The sequence below is a fragment of the Sardina pilchardus genome, chromosome 17, assembly GCF_963854185.1.
Source record: "Sardina pilchardus chromosome 17, fSarPil1.1, whole genome shotgun sequence".
Taxonomy (NCBI): Eukaryota; Metazoa; Chordata; class Actinopteri; order Clupeiformes; family Clupeidae; genus Sardina; species Sardina pilchardus.
In genome coordinates this window covers 2574247-2599359 of record NC_085010.1, presented here as the reverse complement: position 1 = coordinate 2599359, position 25113 = coordinate 2574247, and the positions used below count along the sequence as shown (strand labels likewise).

At 42.1% G+C, this 25113-nt stretch overlaps 1 protein-coding gene across 2 annotated transcripts in view; it reads left to right on the top strand.

The window, feature by feature from the left end:
* The window catches only part of LOC134061857 (protein phosphatase 1H-like), a 118372-nt gene extending 96430 nt beyond the window's left edge, over positions 1-21942 (top strand). The window contains exons 1-10 of one of the 2 annotated variants that reach the window (XM_062517665.1): positions 3405-4024; positions 6404-6572; positions 9295-9645; positions 13046-13158; positions 13689-13773; positions 13972-14090; positions 16001-16064; positions 16186-16293; positions 16987-17138; positions 17784-21942. In XM_062517665.1, coding sequence (XP_062373649.1) covers positions 3792-4024; positions 6404-6572; positions 9295-9645; positions 13046-13158; positions 13689-13773; positions 13972-14090; positions 16001-16064; positions 16186-16293; positions 16987-17138; positions 17784-17931 — 1542 coding nt within the window. In that variant the 5' untranslated portion in view covers positions 3405-3791 and the 3' untranslated portion in view covers positions 17932-21942. Of the gene's footprint in view, positions 1-3404; positions 4025-6403; positions 6573-9294; positions 9646-13045; positions 13159-13688; positions 13774-13971; positions 14091-16000; positions 16065-16185; positions 16294-16986; positions 17139-17783 lie in introns of those variants that run through there. The other variant, XM_062517664.1, reaches the window with a different exon arrangement.
* The last annotated feature ends 3171 nt before the right edge of the window (positions 21943-25113 follow it).

Below are 25113 nucleotides of genomic sequence, written 5' to 3'. Positions count from 1 at the left end.
AGCACACAGTGAACACACAGTGAGGTGAATCACACAACCCAGAGCAGTGAGCTGCCTGCCCAACCAGCGGCGCTCGGGGAGCAGTGAGGGGTTAGGTGCCTTGCTCAAGGGCACTTCAGCCGTGGTGGACTGGCACCCATAGACTTCTGAAGTTCGCCTACAAAAAAGCCACCATCTTTGCCCAAATAAGGAGATCCGGTATCTTGAGATTTTTTCTATGGGAAAATAACATGGGGATTTTCAATAATCGCACCTGTTAAACTCTCGCGGGGATGATGACTTTTGAAATGCAGACGTTTTTCACTACACAGTTTTGTCCACTGCCGTCTAGTGGATACTGTGATCTTCGGCAGGTGAAGACGGCACACTTTGATCTTTGCTACCTCAAAGCTAACTTACAATACAACTTGCCATAGGCAGTTAGCTTCAATTAACTCCCGGATCTCCTTATATGGGCAAAGATGGCAGCTTTGGATCCTTTTTGTAGGCGAACTTCAGAGGTCAATTGCTGCGTTTACATGAGAGCTTTAATTCCGAATAAAACCAAGTTAAATCTGAATAAAAGTTAATTCCGCTTTAAAAGAGACCATGTAAACGCTTATTCCGCTTGAAAATGATTATTCCGAATTAAACTTAATTCCGATTTAAGTGGTTGGTTTATTCCGATGTTAAAGCGGAATTAACTCCCCTCCTTGATCATGTAAACCTTTATTCCGATTAAAAGTTTATTCCGTTTGTTTGGCGCATGCTCGTACAAGGAGGAAGAAGAAGCGCATGCTCGTTTCATTGTTAATTCAGCTCCGTCTTCTTCCCCCCTTCTCCGACAGTCTTCTCCTCAGCTAGCAAACGTGAAGCTTGACAATATTCTCGAGCTGCTGGCTAAATAGTAGGCCTATTATCAGAGTTACTGTGAAACCCGTTTTCATTATGTTATTGTCCATGCTGTAACGTTAACCCGAGATGACAAAAAAGTTGCTAGCCAGCTAAAGTTTGTTTTCTTCAGGTAGACCTTATTAGGCTACGTTCATGCGCCGCCTGTCCAATCGGAACCCTTCCCGACCCCCAGACGTTCAGCAGAATACAATAAAGCGTAGGCTAATTAACTATTTCAATTTCAATTTAATGTCGCTTATAGAGCGCCAATACATTACACATGTCTCAAGGCGCTTTACAGAGTGTTAGACATTCAAAGAGAGCCCATGAGTAACAGGGGCAAGGAAAAACTCCCTAGAATTGGAGATACATATACGTATGTTCCATGTAAACGCCAATTCGGAATTATTATTTCCATGTAAACTCGAAGGAGAATATTTTAATTCCGATCTATTTAATTCTGAATAAACTAATTCGGAATTAAAAACATCATGTAAACGTGGCCTATGACAAATTAGGAATGAAACGCCCCAACACCTGCTGCCCTGATTACCCTACCTGTGATAAGCCATGTCTGCAGCACTCATTCCCAGATTGACACGAAATCACCATGGTTGATTGGCTGCAGCAGTGCTGCACTACCTTCCAAATTTCAAAACGTCCTGCCCATTTTGAAAGCCTTTTTCAGAAATGTGAAGTGGGTGGAGTTATGGGGTGAAGTTACACTTTAATGACGACAACAGGTTTTTCGTTTTTTTTTTTTCTGGTTTCTCTGCAGAGCTCCCCCTACAGCTTCAGTGTATATATTTTAGATTTTATCTCCTCAATCGGTCAGTCTGCCGTTTCCTCTTTCCCTATTCGTCCGACAACAATTGCTTCTTTTCGCTGGCTCTGCCATGACGAATGTCCATCGCTACCTTGCTCTAGCCGGTGCCTGGCATGTATGTCTGTAGTGCAGTAAAGCAATTTCGTTACATCGCAAGCATGATCCAGTGGCCCAGTGGCCCGCCGGCCCAAAGTTTCAAGGGTGTTTTTTCTGCTCACAGACACCAGGGGGAAGCGAGACCACCATTAATTATCTCAGAAAAAACTCATAGCATTCCAATGACTATGAAGCTGTTAAGTTTTCCATTGTAAATTGAGGTGTGTCCCCGCTGTACACAATTCTTTATCTGATTTTATGACAACAGAGTTGAACATGTTTCTATAAGGAGCTCAGGAGATTTGCTCTGTGGGGATACTCACACATACAGTTGCATGATCTCACATGATCTTGCCATAAATCTCCTCAAAAATATATGGTAAGTCTTTATTTAATGCTGCACTGCCATCATATTTTCTCAATGCTACTACAGGCTGAATTGCTGAAACAACATGTTTAACAAATACTGTACATGATTCGTGAGTGAAAATATACAGTAGTGTTAGTATGGAAACCATTCTACATAATAGGCCTACATTCTACCAGTAATACAGAAATGACAATGTTAGTAAATGAAGCAACATCAAATGGCATGACTATTTTACTGAAAAAGATCTTAGAATGCCAAGAGAAGAGTTAGAGAGTGAACCATACAAAACCACTAACACAGTGGACGCACCTGAGGTCTGCAGATGGACCTTAGAACCAGCCAGCTCAGAATCAACATCACTATGCTGTGTTGGCCTACATGTTCACAGGCACAGAGGAAAGAACATATTCAATGCCTCAAATTAAAAGAAGGGTTACACCAAATGTTGCAAAGATGTACAAGGGAGAGAACAGATGAACATAAAGAGAGATTTTTTCATTATCAAATTGAGGAAACCATTGCAATAACAATCACAAGCCTTTATGAACCAGAATTTTTATAGGCCTATATTGCATTTAGAATTATGGGTGCGGATTAATGTAAAACAAAAAAAAATCAAAGCCAAGTAATGTAGCCCAATTTAAAAAATACCAATGTTAGTGATAGACTAAATAAACATGAATAATAATGACTTACAAACTGCAACCAGGTAATAATTATTTAACAGATAAATATTTAGATACTATTGAAGGTTCCAAAACTATTGCTAGAACATACAACAGTAGATGCTGAACCAACATGACTTTTAGACTTAGGCTACATGTTCAGAGAAATGTATTCAGTCATTGTGACACCCAAGATATTTTAGCTCGGTTCAGTGAAGAAGAGCCAAGCTGGATGCTGATCTGTTGGGGAATAGCTGTATAGTTTTGGAAAGATTGAGACGGAGAGTTGATCTCTCATTTAAACTGAAATATCCCTAAGGGATGCAGAAATCCAAGCAGAATAGTTAGTCATCTGATGGGAAAGATAAAGGCTAAAGTTGAGCATCCTCATAGTGATATAACAGTGGCAAATCTCACCTAAGAAGTGGTGTAAATGGAGAACAGAAGGGGCAGTCTTGTCTAATGATGCCTGTCCTTGTCAAGACACACTGCATTGATGCAAACTATTTAGAGCTTTCCCTGAAATTCCTGGCTCAGTGTGCGCGCGTTTGTGGCGGCGCGCGCGCACGAGAGGAAGAGAAAGAGAAGGGGAGTCGTTCAGAGCATCTATGCATCCATTCTATAACACAATTTATTCCGCTGCATTTCAAGTTTCTCACGAAGTAAAGATGTAGGGGTATCTTATACTGTATCTCCAGGTGAAGCTACCTTTACTCACAGCTGTCAGCCAGAGCTAAAAGCGTAGCCCTGAGACCAAATCCTGTCCTTCTGTCACATGACCGCTAATCGTAAGTAAGCATTTCCGCGTTCACGAGATCTCTTGCAACCACTGAATGAAGCCTTGGACTGGGATTAATTTTTCTGCATCGTGCTGTGGTCCAAACGCATTGCCGAGCTGGGGGGAAATTCGGGGAAGGGAAGCCGTGCAACGCATCGCACGGATACACGTCGCGGTGCCAACATGCTCACTCGGGTGAAATCTGCGGTGTCCAATTTTATGGGAGGCATCATGGCTGGTGCTTCCAACGGTGACCACATCAGTGGCATAGACCTGCCACTGAAATTCCCTTACATGAGACCTGAGTTTCTTGGGCTGTCACCGGATGAAATAGAGTGCTCCGCAGATCACATCGCTCGACCGATCCTCATTTTGAAAGAGACTAAAAGATTGCCATGGGCTACTGGTTACGCAGAGTGAGTAGGCTATTCTACGTCCATCTTATAACGTTACTAAGTGCGAACCGCTATAGCCCTCGGCTTCGGAAGTGGACTAACCTACAGTAGCTGTAAGAATAACCCATAATGACCGGCTGTTTCAGTCTGCAGCCGACTGTTCAGGTGTTGCATCTGTTTTGCTCAAGTGATTTGTCTACCCATAATGTGCATGCACCAATCATTTATGGAGAGGTACTATAGGTAGAACCCTGCAAGCATCGCGTGATTCAAAGAAATCGTGGTTCCGTGAGAATCCTGCAGCTGAAGGGAATTAGGCTACGTTATTTCTGACACCTGTTCGCCACTGAGTTGTATATGCATGTAATCTTGAAACATTGCTTCTGAGAGCATGTATGTCCACTTGCTGTGCAATAGTCATGATGCTGGCGGTGTTTGCAGAATTAGCCTACTGCTTCTTTTGCAATAGGCTACAGTTTATATTTTGTTGACAAGGCCAGATCAAATTCTATTGAACTAAATGATCAAAAACTGTTAATTTCTTTACTGTCCTCTAAACGTCGAAAATACATTAAATGTGATGTTATCAACAAGAAGTATGTTATGACTTCAAGTCCTGACATCAACAAGCGCCTGCGTGTGGTTGGTTACGTCACACAGGGGCCTATCCTTCTCTTAGGATTTGTTTTCTTTAACATTTTAAAAACTGAGGGAAAATATAGTATTTACTGATGACAAGGCTAAAACCAAGTAAGCTTAAAACACAATGCAATGCATGCAGTTGCTGTGTAGCAGCTTAATCATAATTTAGATTAAGTGATAGTGTAGGCAATATTAAAGGGACCAAAAAGGAGTTTTGCTCCTTACTCCTATGAGAGGGAGTAATCTGTTTGCCCAGTAACCTGTTTTGCTCTTGGCAAAAGGATGAGTGATGCTCTAACCAATATTGCTCTCTGCAGAAATGAAGTATGAACTCAGATCATGGGCCCTAAGGACCAACCCCAGTATATGAGACCATACATGGAATGTAGAATGATGAATAGTCTAATATTCTCAGCCTTGATATCCATTACTACTGCTTATTTTGTTTGCTGTTTTTGTAACAGTTCATCACACCTTTTCTGTTTTAAACATAACTATCTACAACTAACTCCTTTAAAATTACAAGCAGGTTGTGTTTCACAGGCTGACTTCTGATGGTATAGTTTCTTGCCTTTTTTTGTCTTTAGCTTGTGTTCTTTATGAGAGCACATGTATGTATCTTGGTGCTGCTCGTAACTGCACTGTGCTGATTGTTTGACAAACAGACTGCTGTTGGGGGATAATAGGCTCAGTGCTAGCAGACACCCACCGATCCGGACTAAGAATAGACCTGCCACTCTCTCAATTCACTCCGCACATCCATCTGTCACTGATGAAGCTGTAGTCATCAATGACCTAATACTACCGTGGTATATTGTGGTTTTATTGAGGTTTATTGAAATTCACCGCACCAGTTTAGAAAGATTCCAGCAAGAAACGAAGATATGGCCATATAATCACCACATTTGAGTTCATTAGAGTTTGTTTGCATCATTTTGTACATCAGATAACCCAGAAGCATTCACATGAGTTGATGTGATCAGTCATTGTAATTCAATGACTGATTTGCACAGTGGCACCAAATCAAAACAACAAGAGTTGACCACTTTGGAGAAAAAATATTTGCAATAGAAGTAAACATTAGTAATAGATAATGCATGATTGTGATTAAACAGTTTACAGTTGAGGGATACTGCTAGTAAAATGCCATTGATCAGGCTGAATTAGTCCCCTAACAGGAACTAACAGGAGGAGATCCAGTCTAATCTCATCTTGGGCGGGTGTGTTTTCATTCAGATTGTAATAAACAGGGTGGTGCAGTATGGAGTATGTGTCCTCTGTGTTTAAGTTGGAGTTCCCCTGGTTTTGGACAGCGCTGTTGCATTCCACTTAGAAAATATCCCTCTGTTCCTTTTGAAATGCTGCGCTCATGACTTCCACCCACTTCTTCTGCAAATTCCAGGCAGAAAGAGGCGCTAGTTGCACAGCAGGCATTAGTTGCACAGTAGCTTGCGCTGAACCTGTTGCCATGTTTGTTACCACTTCAAACAGTTAGGCTGCACAGATCTTCAGTTACAAGCCCGGCTTAATGCGTTTTTGTTGATGTTTTGGTGTTGATCAGATCTGTTAGCGTTTAGGGTTGAGTGCATGCCTGATGTACCGGTATGTTTATTCTTGCAAGGTAATATTTATGTGTTGATTTGTCTGAGCTTGGTGTGTGTGTGTGTGCGTGCGTGCGTGCGTGCGTGCGTGCGTGCGTGCGTGCGTGCGCGCTGTTGTAAGTCGTCATGTTTTATTTATGTATGTCTCCTCTTGCAGGGTGATCAATGCAGGGAAGAGCTCTCTCAATGAGGACCAGGCGTGCTGTGAGGTGGTGGTGGTGCCGAAGCGCTCCACAGGCGGCTGCTCCACCCCCAGCAGAACCCCCACAGCCAAGAGGAGATCTTCTCTGCCCAACGGAGAGGGCCTCAGTCTCAAGGAGCAGCCGGTGAGGGCGACCAGGCGCACACACATCCGCTCCAATTAGAGCTAATGGACATTTTCAGACAATGCCAGACTGACACACCATAATGATGTACTTTATGATCTGTGATGAGCTTACAGAGGCTTACAGTCCTGCTGATATTAGAGCAGAGGTACATTGGAGGTGCTGGATACACAAGCACATGGATGCTACATGGTTGCTTAGGATTAGATTTGGGTTGTTCCTACTCGGTTAATGCCAGTTGTATGACACCCCACCATTGTTTTCAGGGGGGAAAATACTGGGTAGAACAGATGTCGCTACTTAACGCTTCCCATCATCCGATGATTTCTTTTAAAATGCTGCTAACTTTCTAACACAGATGTTGGCATCTGGTACAGTGGTGCATTTTTTCAGACTAAAATGAATGTGTTACTTCCAGTAAACTGATGCAAATACAAGTAATGAATACAAAAAGAAACTTGTTTAAAAGACAGACATTACAGAGCCACAGTTATATCAACATTTGTTCAGGCTGGAGGGCTGGTAGCAATGTCATCTGTATTGGCAGAATACTGTACTTAATTGCAGTGGGGCTTCCCATCACTGTGGGGTTTCCCAGCCATAAAGTTCAAAAGCAGTTAGGAGCTGGGCCAGGTGGCTTCACAGCTATCATTAGGATTTATATATTCTATGTGTTGATACACAAAGCTGCAAAATCTCCAATTGCCCCTTTACGTTTTACTTGAATAGTTTTTGCGTTACCTTCAATGGAGCTAGACGCAGGCTGACAGTCAGATGTTCCTTGCGATTTTCATGAAGGATTGTCCGAGGCTTTTGTGACCTTTGATATTTGTTGAGAGGTAGAGGCTATGAAGGAACTGACAGCATTCCCCTGGTATCTCTGCTAGTACTAGTGGTGAAATCTCCTTCTTCTCTCCTCTCTTTGAGATGAATGAGAGAAATGGTGGAGTAAGCTCTCAAGCGCCCAGATTGCACTGATGAATTTGCCACTGATTGTCCCTTTGTCATTGTGGTATGACTAAAAAAGACTGAATGAAATAGATGGTTATGTAGAAAAATCATACAGTCTCTGCTGACTACTTCTAACGTTTGAAACTTAATGTTCCCACAATTCTTAATATTTCTTTAAGACTTGTGACTGATCCCATGGTAATGCAGTCATCTTTTACACTTTTTAAAAGAACAGATCCAGTGCAGAACTGATGATGATCCCTTGTGATAACAGTAGTCTGCGGAGTCACACACACAAAAAAACTGTGAATGGGAGGGCGTGCGGATCATCTCTTATTCTTCTTAATACCCTAGCACTGGATCCTGCGCCCATCCAACTTGGGCCTTACACTGCTACTCCCTCAGAAGAACATACAGCACAGATTGGCTGAGAGGAACCTGAGGCTGTGTGTCAGTGAATGTCATTGATTGTCATTGTGCACCCTTGATCTTCTTTGTATCAATGGGTTCAGGTTTAACATATATAGACGTATAAATGAGTATAAATGAGTCCATATAAATCATCCATATGCCATTCAAGTCATCAATGGCTAGGATGTCTTGTTGTCAAGATGTGTAGTATTTATCAGTGAGGGAGTGGACTTACTGGACTACATTGTTAGCTGTAGTATTGATGGGTGAAATATGGGAATTTTCTAATGTCCACTGTGTGAGCATCTGTGAGGGGAAAGACATTTCTGCTCCACTAAATCTATCCAACGCCCTCTGCTTGAAAGTCATGCATTTGTTATCACGCATGACATCACCCTCTGATGTATTGCTCACACATTCATTAAGTCCAGTTTGGTTTAAACAATTCACTGTGTGTCCTACGAAGATGACTGGAACCTTTCCACACTGCTCTGTGCTTAACACAGTGAGAGCTGAGAGCAAGTCATTATTATAAGAGCTCTAGCGACCTTCCGGTGACCTTTTGATCTACCCCCTCTTTTATGCCTCTCTCCCCTGCAGACACATTTTCACAGATGCGACCTGACAGAGGGCTTGAACATTACAATAGATCCCTTTATCGCTGATGAAACCTGAAGTGGCAATCTTTTATGCCACTTCATTACTCTCCACGCCACAGATACAGGGAGCCTCACTATTAATCCTAACACTTGTATGAATTGATGTGTATTCAGTTGATGGTCATACAGTATGTGTGTACTGTATGCTAATCCTCTTATAGATGCCTCTCTAGGGACAAACATACGCTTCTCTCCTCCTAATGGAGAGGGGCCAGCGCTTAGAGGCTCACCATTAGATGGCACAGATGCTCCGCACTGGAGGCAGCGCTCGCCAATCTGCCAATGTAGCACCTTTTCCGAAGAGATCGTTGAGTTTGATGGCATGTTGCGTCCCTGCTGATATATAATGTTTACAGCGGGCTGAGTGTGGTGAGCCACCGTGCATACATGTTACATAACACAGCACATATGTGCAGCCAGTTGCTCTTTGCTCATGTGTTCTCATGCCTGTCTGGGTTTGGTGTGTACATTAATACATGTGTTGTGTGTGTGGACAGTACAAACACATTAACTACACTTGGAAATCCAGTGAGAGACGCGCACATACAGAGAGAGAGAGACACGCACAGAGAGAGAGACACACACAGAGAGAGACACAGAGAGAGAGAGAGGGAGCAAGAGAGAGCAAGAGTGTTAGTGGTGTATAAATAAACCCAGTCGTAACGTGTTGTGTCTGTGTGGGTCTGTGTGTTTGCCTGCAGGACTCTGAGGGACTGGTGTTTCACTACTGGGGCATGTTTGATGGGCATGCAGGCTCAGGGGCAGCTGTGGTTGCCTCCAGGTTAATGCAGCATCACATTGTGGAGCAGCTGCAAGATGTTCTGGACGTGTTGTGCAACTTCGCTAGCCTACCCCCCACCTGCCTGGGAGAGGAGCCCAACAATCACCCGACGCCAGGGACCAACCGGGCCCTCACACGTGCCGCCTCCCTCAGGGGGGCCGCCGGGGCCCCAGGGTCCCCCTGCACCCCTCCTCCACGCTTCTACACAGAGAAGAAGATCCAGCATGAGAGTCTGGTGGTGGGAGCCCTGGAGAACGCCTTCAAAGAGATGGTGAGATGGCAGCTTTCACTCAGGCCCTCGCAGTACAGGTGTGCTCTGGATGTGCTGTAGATGTCTTGCCATCTCTGTGCAGGTGATGCTGGCATCCAGCTCACACAAGCTCCTTTTAGTTCTCTACCTGAAGGGGATTTCACATTTTCAAATAGCCAATAATTAGCCACACGGTAGCGGTAGCTATTGGAGTAGTAGGGTGTGATTAGAATGGAAAAAAGTGAGTCATTTCCTCTGCTTTAAAGACAATAATCAAATCATTTTATTGTCCTCGTGCTGTACCACCTATTCAACTCAAACATTACCCTTTCCACTCCCTTGTTTCTCCATAGTCAGGTAGGACAGCAGTGGCGGAACAACTGCACACAGGGCCCTGGGGCAGAGATGGTTGATGGGCTAAAATAGTCTTCTTACCAACCTGAGCTTACAAATGGTGAATCACTGGAAACCTGATCGGCCACCTCCTTAGCCTCCCCTCGTTTTTGCTGCCATCATCATTAGCCACCTTTCTTAAAACGATTCTTATGGCAGAAGATACAATGACAAGCTAGGTGGAACCTGCCTAATAGCTGTTTTCAAATGTTCTGCACATTTTGCGATAATTCCTTGCCGAATTTCGGACGGTAACGGACATCACGTGATGCGGCCACTTGCTGTTCACATCTTATTTCGAATTTCCGTCGTTAGCTGGGCAGATAATGACACCTAAATATAGGCTATAGCATACGGTCTGACAGCGGAAGAGTGAAGCTGGAACCTGCCTCTCTGTCTCTACTGCATGCTCATAATTTCGTTCCCAATTATGCTTTAGTTTGTAGAAGTCACGAGCATGGAGAGAGCCCACAAAGTATAATGATCTTTCTCGTATGATCGATTATTGGAATTGTCATTCATAAAAACGATACATTCTGCGTTAATTGTGTGAGAATGATCCGGGGCTGATGCTTGGCATAAGAACAAGTTAAACCAGGTATTACCAACTTCCCGTAGCCTAGCCTAGTCCAAGCCTATTATACGTGTTCACTACAATGGAATTTTGATGATGACGTTCAACAAGTCTTCAGATGTCATACCCATCATGCACTGCAGTTGTTAAAAAATTACACAAACATGATTAAAAAAAAATACAAGCCATAACAACATAGCTTATCTTAAAAGAACATGACTAACTATTACATTACAAGACAGCTTTAGGGATTTCACTGGTATTTTTTGAGTCATGACTCCCACCATGATAAAACAGTAGATCTAAAATGCTAGATATATAATCCGGCTAGCCAGCCAATTTGAACAATAATGAGTGATGTGCGCTACAACACATTCAGTGAGAGAAAATTTACGGTCGGGGAAATTGAGTTCGCGTTTTCGACGAAGTGTAGAGGGCCCTTTGAGCCCTCGGAAAGGGCTCGGGCCCAGGGGCAGCTGCCCCGCCTGCCCCGCCTATAGCTCCGCCCCTGTAGGACAGTATTTCAAGCTGCTGGGCTGTTGATTTCTTCAGTGTGTGCTGATGGGTACCTCTAGTGACAAGACGTTATCACGACAGATGCCTTTTAATCCCCTTCTTTAATAACTCCATTTTACTCCTCTGTTAGCGGAGTAGCAGAAAAAGAACTTTTTTATTCACCTTCGGTTCTTTGAATATTAGAGATCCTGAGAGACTCAAGATATCAGGCAGTGTCAGTAGCTTGTCATTACCCTGAGCGGTAAGTGAAACAGTGAGTGCACTCACGTGTGATCACATCCTGTTTCGTTTTCTGACCTTTCCGTTCCCTTAATGCCCTTAATTGCATTACTTCTGTCTTCCAGTGGGTTGTGGTCTAAGCCACAGTGTTCAGCTGAAACAAATTGCCCTGTACACCTGAAATCATTTCTGATATGACCACTAGATGGTATTGTATGTTCACATAGTGGCATATTCTTTTAAAAAAAAAAATCAGTGCAGCACATGAAAGCACTACCAAAAAGACTGGTATGACATATTCACATACATTGTTTGCAAAAAAATGCAGTTTATAGGCAACCGTATAAGGTTTTATGTCCTCTGCAATGGACATACAGCCATAGCATTACTATGTTAAAAAAAAACGATCTTGAATTGACAAAGATGAGCATCTGAAGTGGTTAATAATTAAGGCCACATATTAGTACTACTATCAACACCACTTCTGTTACTACTAATGTTGTTACTACTACTACTACTACTACTGTTGTTGTTGCAGGATAATCCTTGTCACCAGATTATACTCACACTCTTTTGATGACCTTCCTTCAAGGTCATTTCAGGTGACAGTATCTCATTGTTCCTTGAGTGGTCTCCTGAAGGCAATGGAAACAGCTCTTGCAAATCTTAAAAGTCTCTATCGCTAATTTCAGAAATACATTAGACTAGAGAATCACCTGACAGACCCGCGAGGTGCTCAGGTGATGTATATGGCCAGCATGATGGCACCAGGAGGGCTGATGGATGGCTGATCAGCAGCCAGGTAAAAGGTGGGAGGGTAACCCCTCCAACTGCACCTCTGTTCAGACGCTCTGTGTCTGCTCCACTCAGCTCTTTGTCTTCACTGGAGACATGTGAAGTGACCGAGTGGCGTCCAGCCAGTGGCTCTGGGACTCACTGGACTATTGTGCCTCTGAGAGCCCATTCATAGTCTGATAAAGAACGAGTACTACGCTTAATAAACTCATCATTGTATTTAAGAGGATGAATTGTGTTGATTGTTGGGTATCTAATAGTCTATGAGGTGTTTTTTTGTCTGTCCATGTGATATAAATTTGCATTTTAGCGTGTAGGGATATATATATGTGTGTCTCCCTACACACTAAAATGCAAATTAAACGATATTGTGGCCATACTGTATGTCCCATTGCCATAATTACCATTGTTGCCACTGCTCTTCTCATGTCATTGTTTCTAAAGTCTACATTTTATTTGTCTACATGGAATCATGGAAACCGGAGTTTCACAAAATCTTAATTTTAGAAGGCATTTTTAAAAATATGCGGTTGAGCTACAATGCTTTTACACACGTGGACAAAAGCTCCAAATGCTTAGAAAAATCTCCATTGAAAAGAGGGCAGCTGTGTGAGTGAAGGGGAACAGGGGGACCCGCTACACCATACCGTGGTTTTGTGCTGGAGTCTTATTGGTGGTCACATTTCTTCCAAAACTTTGAACTGTATGGCATCAAAGGAACTGGTGGAGTCTGCTAAGATGACCATTGCACCAGTGCAAATCATAGTCTGTCTCGATGTGTCTGCATGTGTGTTTCCAGGGCAGAGACTGCATTTTCATAAAATGTTATTAAAGTCAAGTGGCTCTAATCATGGGTCTGTGTTGTTCTGCTCATTTGAGCCCTTCCTACCTTTAACATGGTGCCTGTATGCGCTTGTGTATTAGGACTCCCAGATTGAGCGGGACAAGGCCGTGTACAACATCACTGGGGGGTGCACGGCCCTGGCGGCGGTCTACCTGCTGGGGAAGCTCTACGTGGCCAACGCAGGGGACAGCAGGTGAGAGGCCTCTTCAGCGCCAGCACCACAGTGACACCGATAGATTCAGAATGGTCTGATGTCTCCATTTAGCAGGCGCACCATGTAACTGTATGAGTCCTGTTTAAAGTGAATGTTTGTGTAACACAGTACGACTGTTAATCACTGAATGGGATTGGGTGATGGGGATGTGAAGCAGGTCATAAAAAGTTATACTCCAAATATACACTCAGCCCCCATAACTCCTCAGTAGAACTCCCCCTGGGAGCAGACCATGAGGCTGTACATCTGAGCTCATTGGACGGCTCTGCCAGTGTGCTATTTAAACACATGAAATTAACTGGAACAGGTCTCTCCCCCAACCAGTGAAATGGGGTCTTGATTACAGTCCACTGCGGGCACCTCCAAAATCATCTCTCTGATGTTCCTCTCATGGGAGAGTTGGAATTGGTGTGAAGCACACAGCGTAGATTTCCCCCCCCTCCAAACACTGTTGTGGTTTCTCCATTCAAGCCTGATTAAAGCGAGTGTGTGGTGTCGTGTCTCCCCAGGGCCATCATTATCAGGAACGGAGAGGTAATCCCCATGTCCACGGAGTTCACCCCAGAGTCAGAGCGACAGCGACTGCAGTTCCTGGTAATTTTCAAATGATCCTTTTTTCCTCCCCTTGAAATGAGTGGAGAAATTCACTGAATAGCGCTCATCCAATCATTGCTGTTTAAACTCTTCAAAGGATTTGCGCGTTTTGTTGGAAAATATCCTGGACGTGCCTCCTGCCTGACCTGGCGGCGTGCTTTGATCTTGTTCTCCCATCTCTCCTCCACTCTCTTGCAGGGCTTCATGCAGCCGCACTTACTGGGAGGGGAGTTCACACACTTGGAGTTCCCCAGACGAGTGCAGAGGAAAGAGGTGGGGAAGAGGATGCTCTACAGAGACTTCACCATGAATGGCTGGTGAGTGACATGCCGATCACTGTGGCCTCCTCCTCCAAAAAATGATGAGCTTGATCAGGTCTGTAGGTGGAGCAATACAGGAGAATACAGACTGTGTGGAGAGGACTAGTGAAGGCCATAACCAGACACAGTTGAAGTTCACAGATTAGTCGCTCATGTCGGAAACCTTTTGTTGAAGATAAGTGAAGGAGCATGTATAACTCGGACATCATTGTGCCTTCTCTGTATTGTGAGATAAATTGGCAACACACACACACACACACACACACATACACACACACACACACACACACACACACACACACACACACACACACACACACACACACACACACACACACACACACACACACACACACACACACACACACACACACACACACACACACACACACACACACACACACACCAGGGATGGAAATTAACGTTTTTGTCCACCTGCCACTGTGGCAGGTAGATTTTAAAATCTACCAGCCACTCAACATTTTTACCAGCCAATATATATTCAACCGTTCCATACATTATACTGCCAAGTAGAGATGTAACGGTATGAAAATTTAGCCCCACGGTTATAGTGACCAAAATTATCACGGTCTTCGGTATTATTGTGGTATTGTGTTCAGTAAGAAAGCACTGATAGGCCTACACAAGCTGAAATAGTTTTTAAAAAGTGTGACTGTGTCTATTACATTACAAAAATATAGGCAAAACCTTATTTCCTTAAGCTGGATACAGATCATTCAGAGCAGTGGCAGGGTTGAGCAGAGACTGCCACTGCTACTGCCACAGCAATGATGAGAGCCAACATTCTAAGGCGCTCCGTTCCAGAATGTTTGTTGTGATCGCCATGTCCATCGATGTTGAGGATTATTGATACAATGCGTGTGTCATTATCTCTGCGGCGACTGCTAATATTCTGATGAAATAAACAACTTTAAGTAGAAGTAGTTGCTTACCCGCCACAGTGGCAGGTGTGTTGACATATTTCACCCGCCAGCGCGCAAAACTACACGCATTTGGCGGGTGGCGGGTGGCTAATTTCCATCCCTGACACACACACACACACACACACACACACACACACACACACAGTGACCGCTCTCTCATGCACTAATGCGTGTCCTTGAGACGGGCAGAGAGGACTAAAGCCCAAGCACTTAGCATTCATGTCTCACCCGGGCAGAGGAGAGGCCAGCCTGGCCAGGCCTCCAGGACTCCCATATAGGCGCAGCAGGGTGATGGGAAGGACATGGGTTGCGGGCGGTGATTAGTACGCATAGAAAATACTGACCGACATCACCACCCTCCTGGGATCATTATCATTATCATTGAAAATCATTAAATAATACAGGAATGTTTCAAATATACAGATAAAAAAGTTAATAGTAAATAAAACTAAATCAAATTAAGTAAAAGTGCAAATTAAACAATAAATAAAAGCAATTTAGTGTCTGACAGACACACTTTGTACTAATACATCTTCAAACCCTAAAATAAGGAAAGGCAAGGTACACCTTACAGTATATCTCTGTGTGCTTCTGTTTAGATCCTTTGTAAAATGGCTCTCATATCAGAGCATGGTTTACTTGGTCAGTGTTAAATATTTGATAGATTACTCACTGCATAGCACTCTAGGGAGCTCGCAGGAGAAAGTGGGCCTTTTGGTCTCACTTTCATTTTCTCAAGATGAGAGAGATCTTATTAGTATACGGCTTGTCAGTTTATGTTTCAGGCAATCAAAAGGACAACTCACTTGTCGTCTGAAGAATGTGGCTGATCCTGGCTATACATTTTTTTGCCCATTCCAGCCAAATTAAAAGTGCTTACACTTACATGTGCTAAACACGTTTAATTAAAACTTTATCTCCTATATCCAGAATCTGACCACGTTGTTTATTTTCTTTATTTAGGGCATATAAAACCGTTGACGATGATGACCTGAAGTTTCCTTTAATATATGGAGAAGGAAAGAAGGTAAGACGTTATTGCGTTGAGTGAGACAGGATATTCATAAAGTTGACTTCAAAAGACAGTCAAGTGATGCAGCGTAACAGCCCGTGTGTCCTTTGCAGCACTAACAGTGTTTCTGTCCTAGGCACGGGTGATGGCCACCATTGGAGTGACTCGGGGGCTTGGCGACCATGACCTTAAAGTGCACGATTCAAACATTTACATCAAACCCTTTCTCTCCTGCTGTCCAGAGGTGAGATGCATTTCATAGGAGAGAGAAAAGGAGTGTTGCACCTCTAGTTATTTGTCTTAAACAATGATAGTGCTAGCAGAGTCAGACATTAAGCCCATCGTGTGTCTTTTTTCGGTCCACACTGAATCTGTTCGCCATTGTAAGAAAGCTCATGCCCACCTGGCCGTCAGTTTCAAAGACTTGGCATCTCTCAGCCTTCATCTTCAAGGTGTCTGATCTTTTTTCCTGAACTCTCTTGATCTTTAATTCATTGCACATTGAGTTCAGCCCAAGTTCAGGAAGCTGCAGACTTGATTGATTTCCTCTGTTCACATGTTTGACTTCATGTGTGCTGTATCTCATGCCCTACCTACTGGCATGGACACAGGGAGTACAACAATAAAATGCATAGTCCAGGAAAAGGATCCCAGAAAAAAAAATATTCCAATATTTTTTGTCAATGTGTATGCATGTGGACACTTAATTTGGCTCAGTATGGGTCTCCTCTTGTGATAACCTGATACACTTGAAAGTTAAAACGTTGGTTTCCTGAGCAATGACATGTCTCAAGTTGAATGACAGTGAAAAGCAGGTCAGTCAACAGGATGGACCCATGTATTTACAGTCATTTGTAAGGTTTGATTCCTATATTTCCAGAAATCATGTTAACCAAATATGGTGCCGTCACTAACCATATGAAATGTTTCTTTTCAGGTAAAAGTGTACAATCTAACCCAGTACGAGCACGGGGCAGATGATGTACTAGTTATGGGAACTGACGGCCTCTGGGATGTCCTGTCCAATGAGGAAGTAGCTGAAGCAGTCACATCTTTCCTGGTCAACTGTGACCCTGATGACTTACACAGGCAAGATTGTGTGTGTGTGTGTGTGTCTGTGTGTGTGTGTGTGTGTGCGTATGTATTTCCTTTTTTAACATTTGTTATTCTTACAGTTCTGTGAGTATTCTGTCTGTTTTTGAAAAACTCTACACAGCTGACACGGATAAAAAAAAGAGTTAGCTTTGTAATCGACGTTCAGATGTTTTTGAAGCATCATGCTGAGAAGGCTGTTCTTACATTTTCATGGTATTTTCGAGCATAAATGTATACTTGAATCAGAATCTAACTGTTAATAGGATGTTTATGTTTAGCTGGCAAATGGCGAAATATTGGTCAGGTTAATTGTACAGATTTGTGCGTAGTTCAATGGTTAGTTATGTTCACTGGCATAGCTTCAAGTAACATTGTGATGGAAACTTGTGTTCACATTTTGCAGCCTGTTACAAACTAAATGAGTTCATATGCATAGTGCTGCAGCACAGTGGTTAATCCAGTATTGTCAGTAGCCAATAAAAGACTTGACAGCATGAACAAATCATAATAATGAGGGATTGTATTGACTTGTGGTCCTACATCTATTAACTATAGCAAACTGTGTCCAAGTATCTGCCAATGAGAGAAGTTGATGCAAAACCAAACAAGCTAAAGGTGTGTGTTGCGGCTGATAAACAGGTACACCATGGCTGCCCAGGACCTGGTCATGCGTGCCCGAGGGGTGCTGAGGGACCGAGGCTGGAGGATCACCAATGACAGACTGGGCTCTGGAGATGACATCTCTGTCTACATCATCCCTCTGATGTATGGTAACCGCCAAGTCTAGAACAAAGAGCCCTCCGAGAGAGGGTTCCTACTGCACACCCCCCCCCCCCCCCCCGCTCCTCCGCCCCTCTCCCCCTCAGTGTACTTCATCTGGGGTCCGCTGAGGCTCCTTGCCCTTGTCCCATCCTGTGCTTCCCTCTGGAGTCTCTTCCTGTGTGATGAACAGTTACCGATGACAAGCACTTTGTATATTTCTCAACTATGTATTTCATGTGACCCCTGACTACAGACCACTGACTATGTGCTTTGACACAGAATGGCCTTTTAAGGTTATATAATATCCCTCACAGAATTTCTTCCAGCTTCCCTGAACATGCTGAGTGTAAATGCAGGTTCTGTAGTTGTAGGACATTTCTGAAAAGCGCCATTTTCCAGCTTTGTTTTGAAGATTACGGGGTAATGCAGGAGAGAAATGGTATGGAGTGAAGAATTTGAGCAAAGTGCAATGACTTAAATGATGCGATATGTGTATGCAGATACGCTTATTTTTATGTTAATGCTATGTGTGCGTGGGGGGAGGGGGTATGCCTTGTTTATATTTTGTCATTACTGTAAAATCTATACATGGGCCAAGTATTGATTATTTATTCTAACATAGGAGATGTACTTGAGTTACTCCTGTGTTCTGTACAAGAAGGTTACAGACATGTTTGCTGCTGACTCACACTACCACTCATTAGGAGGGGACCACTCTGTTCACAGCAGCAGGAGTAAGACAGGGTTTATGGAGCTAATGTAAGGAATGTTAATGTAAGGCTGGACCAGCAGTTGATGGTAAATGGTTTGGCATTTTCAGATGATGGCACTGGGGGGGGGGGATCACAGGCCTCACCACAAGCTGTTTTAACTGTTGACTGAAACAGTGAGAATTCAATATTACTGAGTATTGAATGAACTATTCTATAGTAAACTACTGAGTTTGCCATTGTCCATAAAACGAAGCATGATGCCCATTGCAGGTGGACATGCTCATTCAGATGGCCCTGATATGTGGCTCATATCCCTACCTGACTGAGCAGAAAGGGTCTCTTATTTGAAGGTCATCAGATTTCCGTAGGCATATCACAAGATGTACAGCATGGCTGTCGGACATTCTGTCATCAAACTGAATATGGAGATTGAGTGAATGTGATTTTAGGATATCTGTGTTCCATTTTCACTTCTGTCTGTGCCATTTCCTGCATGCTGCTGAATGTGAAATATTGTTTTACAAAAAAAATGTCAGCAAGGGGCAGTAGTTTTGTTAGTATTTTGTTCTAAACTGTATTTACAAGTCTTACGGTACAGTAAGGTGTTTGTGTGTTAATAGCTTTTGTAGAGCAATATAACAAATAGACAGTGTCACTGATTTTTACCTGCGAGTGTACAATTCCTTTTATTTTAAGTGTTCAAACTACATTTTAAATGTAGTCATTATTTTTTTTGTGTTCTCATCTATGATACTGTATTTGTATTCAAAATAATGTATAACTTTATTTATTATTAAGCAAGCTCAAAGTAATGTTTCTCCCTAAATATATATTTATGTATTTAAACTATGGCAGCAAAGTCCTGGATCTGCAGACGCTGACACAACAGTCTGACATTTTTTGATTGTTTTCTATGTCATATTTGCACAATTATAGCCTATGTTTTGGGATGAATGGATTGTATTTATTGTTTTTTGTAGAAAAAGATGTTTTGGGGAAACTTTTTTTTTAAGATGGTGCCACTTGAAACCAATTGTGCATGGGAATATGACAAGTTGCTGATGGTGTGCCAGTTTCTCTAAAAGGAAGTTTTCTAACTCAGGTTTTTGATCTTGAACATTGAAATAATCAATGGGTAGCATTTTTTTTGGTTAAAGGAAACCAGAAGGAACTTGGAATCTCTAACATTCAAACACACTTAGGTGTTGTTTACACGGCGTAAACATAATTATGTTTACCTTTACGCTTTTCAATGCAAGTTAGTCATCTATTTTTTTACACAAAATGAGCTGCCCACATTGTGTCTACTTGAATTTGTCACAGTGCTCCAGTCAGCCCCCATGCATCTGAACAAATACAGAAAGTACACATCCACATGGTTATTCTATGTGCAAATGTAGGAAATCCATATACTAGCTGCATTTTTAAGCTAAGTGTGGACTACAAAACAAATATGAAAATCCCTACCTCCTTTCTAAAACTAAACCTTTTGTGAACTATACAGGAACAATAATACAAATCGGAGATTGTTATATGTAACTATTTATCTAAATCATACTACAAACTTACCGGCTTGTTATCAATTGTTGAAAAGATCTGATAAAGAGGGCAGGTCAGCCAAGTCTTAAAAGCAAGTGACCAAATAAGATTGATGCAGAAGCAGGGAGTCTACCAAAGATCAAATGACAACTATCAGCCATGATGATAAGTTAAAACACTGGCTTAACAGTGAATGCCTCATTTAAACAGCTTGGGCAGAGACACTCTGTCATTTAAGGTCAGCATGCAACTGGACTGAGCTTTTACAACTGTTACAAAGAACAGGACAAGTCCATTTCAATCATAGTTTTTTTTGTAGCTATGCAAAGACAGTTGATGCTGCTATATCCAGACACATACTATCAAGATAAAGGTAATGGACTTCCAGTCTTACATACAGGTAGAACCTCATTCATATCCTTTTGAGTTTTCCTGGCAACAAAAGATGAATATTTAGAAAGGGGGTGGGCAGGTTAACTTCATTTTTGAGGATGCTGCCATATTTCATCACAATATGGTCTTTGTAGAAATCCATCTACATAGCATTATGCCAATCCCACTTTCTCTCAAATAGCTGTATGCAAAAGTTTGGGCACTGTGGAAAGTCAGCATTTCATTTTTTTTCCCATCTTGCATACCATGTTAAGGTCTATTAAACAGAATGTTGTGCATGTACATCATTGTTAGGATTAACCTACAGAATTTCAATCTGAATTTGAATTCATAAACCTTTTCTTTACCTCAGTTCTGTCTTCTATGCTACTGGCTGCTAAAGAATCCTAAAACACAATATCCACCACATATTTACAGTTGTCAATGGGTTCCCCTCAAACACTTTTTTTCCACCTTTTTTCGTTCATCGGCTCACAGCCCTTTCTCCAAAATGACATGTTGTGACTTATAGACATTAATATGGAAGTTGTTAAGATTTCCCTTTGGTAGCCCTTCCAGGTAGACAATGTTTCTGCAAGCAGCAATTCACATTGCAATGCCATACCAGTGTCAGATAAATCTTGCTGGGTCATATGACTAACTTGGTTGGCCTTTCTGCTAAGCGGACATACAGTTTTCCTCAAAATCTCGCCTTAACTTCCTGAGTTACCTTTAGTCCTCAAGTCATTGGAAACTGCAAGCAGGAAATGCTTTGATATCTTTCTGCTGTTTGTGCTTCGTCAGCATCCCACGTGCTGGGGAGTCTTCCAAGTGTGTGTGGTTTAGTCACAAACCCGGGCATTCATTTAGGAAAACCTCCTAAAAGAAGAAACCTTGCCATGTTTGAATTAAATCACATATTTGGAATATCTCCCTGTCCATCCTTTACAACAAGTCCTTACAAATGAAGTAACACTCACTATGTCAGGCTATATTCTGGAAGGGTGCCCAAACTTTTGCACAACATAATTAGTGTTGAACTTTGTATTTTAACAAAATACAATCTTTTTTCCCATAGGGGTGCTCAAACTTCGCATTCCACTGCATATGGTTTGAACCTGTATACATGGAGTACAATTCTTTTCACCGACTACCTTGAGGAGTATGTGTTTGGGATCAGTGAGTTAGAGAGATTATTGTAACATTTTCAATGTCATCATATATTTTGGGGAGGGTTTGGACCACTGGAAAACTCCTTTGTTAACCTTGCAATGTACATTTTGTAAACAGTGTCTGGAGTCAAACGTATTTTTAATGTTCTAGGTATTTTATGTGCAAAGACCTTGGAAAAATCTTTACCTCTAGTGTTGGTTTTCCAAAAAAAATAAATACAAAACATAATTGATAAAGAATTTTGGTCTGGGTGTGAGTCTTATTCCCACAAAGCTCTATAACGCCTATAATTGAACAGGAATACAAAGATATGAAGACGTTCTGTTTTTTTTTTTTTTTTGTATTTAATCAGACTATTGAGTCATGCGCAGTATACCAATTGGTCTATTTGCTATATCGAGTTCCACTAACTTGCTCAGACAGGTGGAGTGTAAAGAGAGAAGCAAATAAGCAGTGACAGAACTGAATTTCTCATCTATAAGTGAAATGCTTTGTCTGAAATAGTGGTATGGTATAAGGTACCACACAACCTGGCATTTTAACTTAGACAGTCCTGTAATATTCCCCCATACCCTCGGTGCATGTTGCCATATATTTGAGGGACGCAAGATTGCAGTTAAAGGTAAGTCTACAATTCTGGCTAAAAGTTCTCATAAGACAATCAGATTACACCCTACCTTACCATGCTCCTAAATCAATATGTTGATTGGTTGAAATATTGTGGCTTGGTATGAGCCATTTTATTCCACCTCAACCCTCTCTGCAATTAGATTAGAACTACGAACAGTTCCTTTAAAATTGCATGTAATATTGAGATGTAAATTCTGAATCTTTGTACCAGTAATGTGTACATTTTGGTTGGCTTTCAATTAATTGAAGTGTTGCTGGAGACAATATTTACCAGATTTAAGAGACCCTCTGTCAGGTTTTAAACCTGGCAAAGAGTGACATCTGTGCCAAGGTTTGTGTGCACATCAAAACCAATGACTACAGGCTTCCCTAACAAAAATGGACTGTTTTGATGCAAGCTATACTCCTTCAGCCTTCCATTCCTTCATGTGGATTTGTGATTGACTGACATGATATCATAACACATGCAAGGTAAACCATGTTACATAAAACAAAATGTCACACTCTCAAATTGACTCCATGAAAGCTTAAATACATACAGTACAGTGAAATAGCAAAGCCAATAAACTGGCATCAAAAAGTATTAAGAATAGTTAAAATAGGATATACATGGCATGCCTTATTTTATACAGAACTGCTCCATAATACAATAAGTGGTTATAAAGTCATGGAAAACAATGGAAATAAGACGAATAACTGGTGTTAAAAAACATTAACAGCAAATTATGAGTTTGAAAGTAACTAGAGATTTATTATCGATACAAATTACAATAGCAATAACACTCAACAATCAATTCCGGTTGTGGGCGCATGTCCTGGTTACTTTGAATGGATACATGAAAATTCTACTCGTTCTCCAACGTGGTCTGGAACATGTTGCAGTTTTATCACCAGCTCCAGTAAGGCAGTCGTTTGCGCAGTCATCTCCATAGCGGGCAATGTCACTACCCAAACAACAGCACAAACTACTACCTCAGCCAGAACATGATGCAAAATGTGGCACTCGTTTCAGACAGGTTATAGGCCTAATATTCCGGTAATAATCCCATTAATGACCGGCTGTTCGAATTTGCAGAGCACGGCAAAAACGAGTCTGCAAGAAGAGTAAACAATTCACCCTGCACAATTATTTCTCCCTAACCTTCAAAAAGATCGAAACAATAGTAACTTACCAAATTCTAAGAATGACATTACTTGACTGCTACGATGTTCACACGGGGCGTGCGCACACACCCACACACGAATGCATCAGATTCAAAACGTCAATAATTTGTCATGAGACCATTAACGTTATTTTCCATTTGGACATAACCCTGGTGTGCTGTAAAACCTTCAGTCACCATATAACGACAAAATAGGCTATGTAGTTTAATGAACTTAAAGACATTATTTAAACCAGGCTAACCAAGTGGATGCTCAAACGCGATTAAATATGAAGGCAATCCATTTGTTTAATTTGATTTAGCCATGTTTACTCACTCAAACATGCCGTGGCAGAAATAACTGAAGTTAGCTTACTGCCCATGATGAATGAACCACGTAATGACTTAAAAATGCCAAGACTCGTAGCATCCGATCCGAGGTAGCTTAGATAAGACGCACAAACCAACGCAAGACATTACCCAAGTTCTTTTCAGTTCAGAGGAGTTATTCTGGTCAAGCTGTAGCGTTAGCCTCGACATTCACGTCAGGATTTTGCGGTGGTTTCGAGCACAATGACAAATTTGTTAGAGACTCCGCATAAAATTCGCGGGAAACGTCAGACCGCGCGAGAAAACACGCCCAACTCGCGCAGAGACCACATGCCTCCACTGGAAACATGGACATATAATGTTTGATTAGAGAGCTCCTCAGCTCCACCTTGTTCATATTCGACAACTCTGAAACTTGAAAACAACTTCATTATCCTCATGTTATGAAATGTAGTGTGCCATTATTGCGACATGACACTAGGCCTACATTATTAGTAGTAGTGCCGCCGCATGTAGCCTATCCAATCGGACAGGATATAGAAGAACGCACCCTATTCTGCCGTGTTGGACGCAACGCTACTGCCCTCTTTCGACACACAACGTTAGAGTCAGATTAAAATGAAACACTTACGGATCTTAAAGGGATATTCCGCCATTTTTGGAAATACGCTCATTTTCCACCTCCCCTCGAGCAAAACAATCGATATTTACCTTGTTCCCGTTCATCCAGCCATTCTGTGAGTCTGGCGATACAACTTTTAGCTTCAGCCTAGCATAGATCATTGAATCGGATTAGACCATTAGCTTCTCGCCTGCTAGCTTCATGTTTAAAAGTGACTAAGATTTCTGGTAATTTTCCCATTTAAAACGTGTCTCCTCTCAAGTTAGAAAGTGCAATAAGACCAACTGAAAATGAAACCTGCCGTTTTTCTAGGCTGATTTGACATGGAACTACACTCTCATCTGGCGTAATAATCAAGGCAACTTGCAAACGTACCATAGGCGCAGTGATATCTTACGCAGCATCTGAAAATAGTCCCCATAGACAACAAGCAGTAGTAGTGCCAGTAGCTGCAAGTTGCCTTGATTATTACGCCAGATGAGAGTGTAGTTCCATGTCAAATCAGCCTAGAAAAACGCCAGGTTTCATTTTCAGTTGGTCTTATTGCACTTTCTAACTTGAGAGGAGACACGTTTTAAATGGGAAAATTACCAGAAATCTTAGTCACTTTTAAACATGAAGCTAGCAGGCGAGAAGCTAATGGTCTAATCCGATTCAATGATCTATGCTAGGCTGAAGCTAAAAGT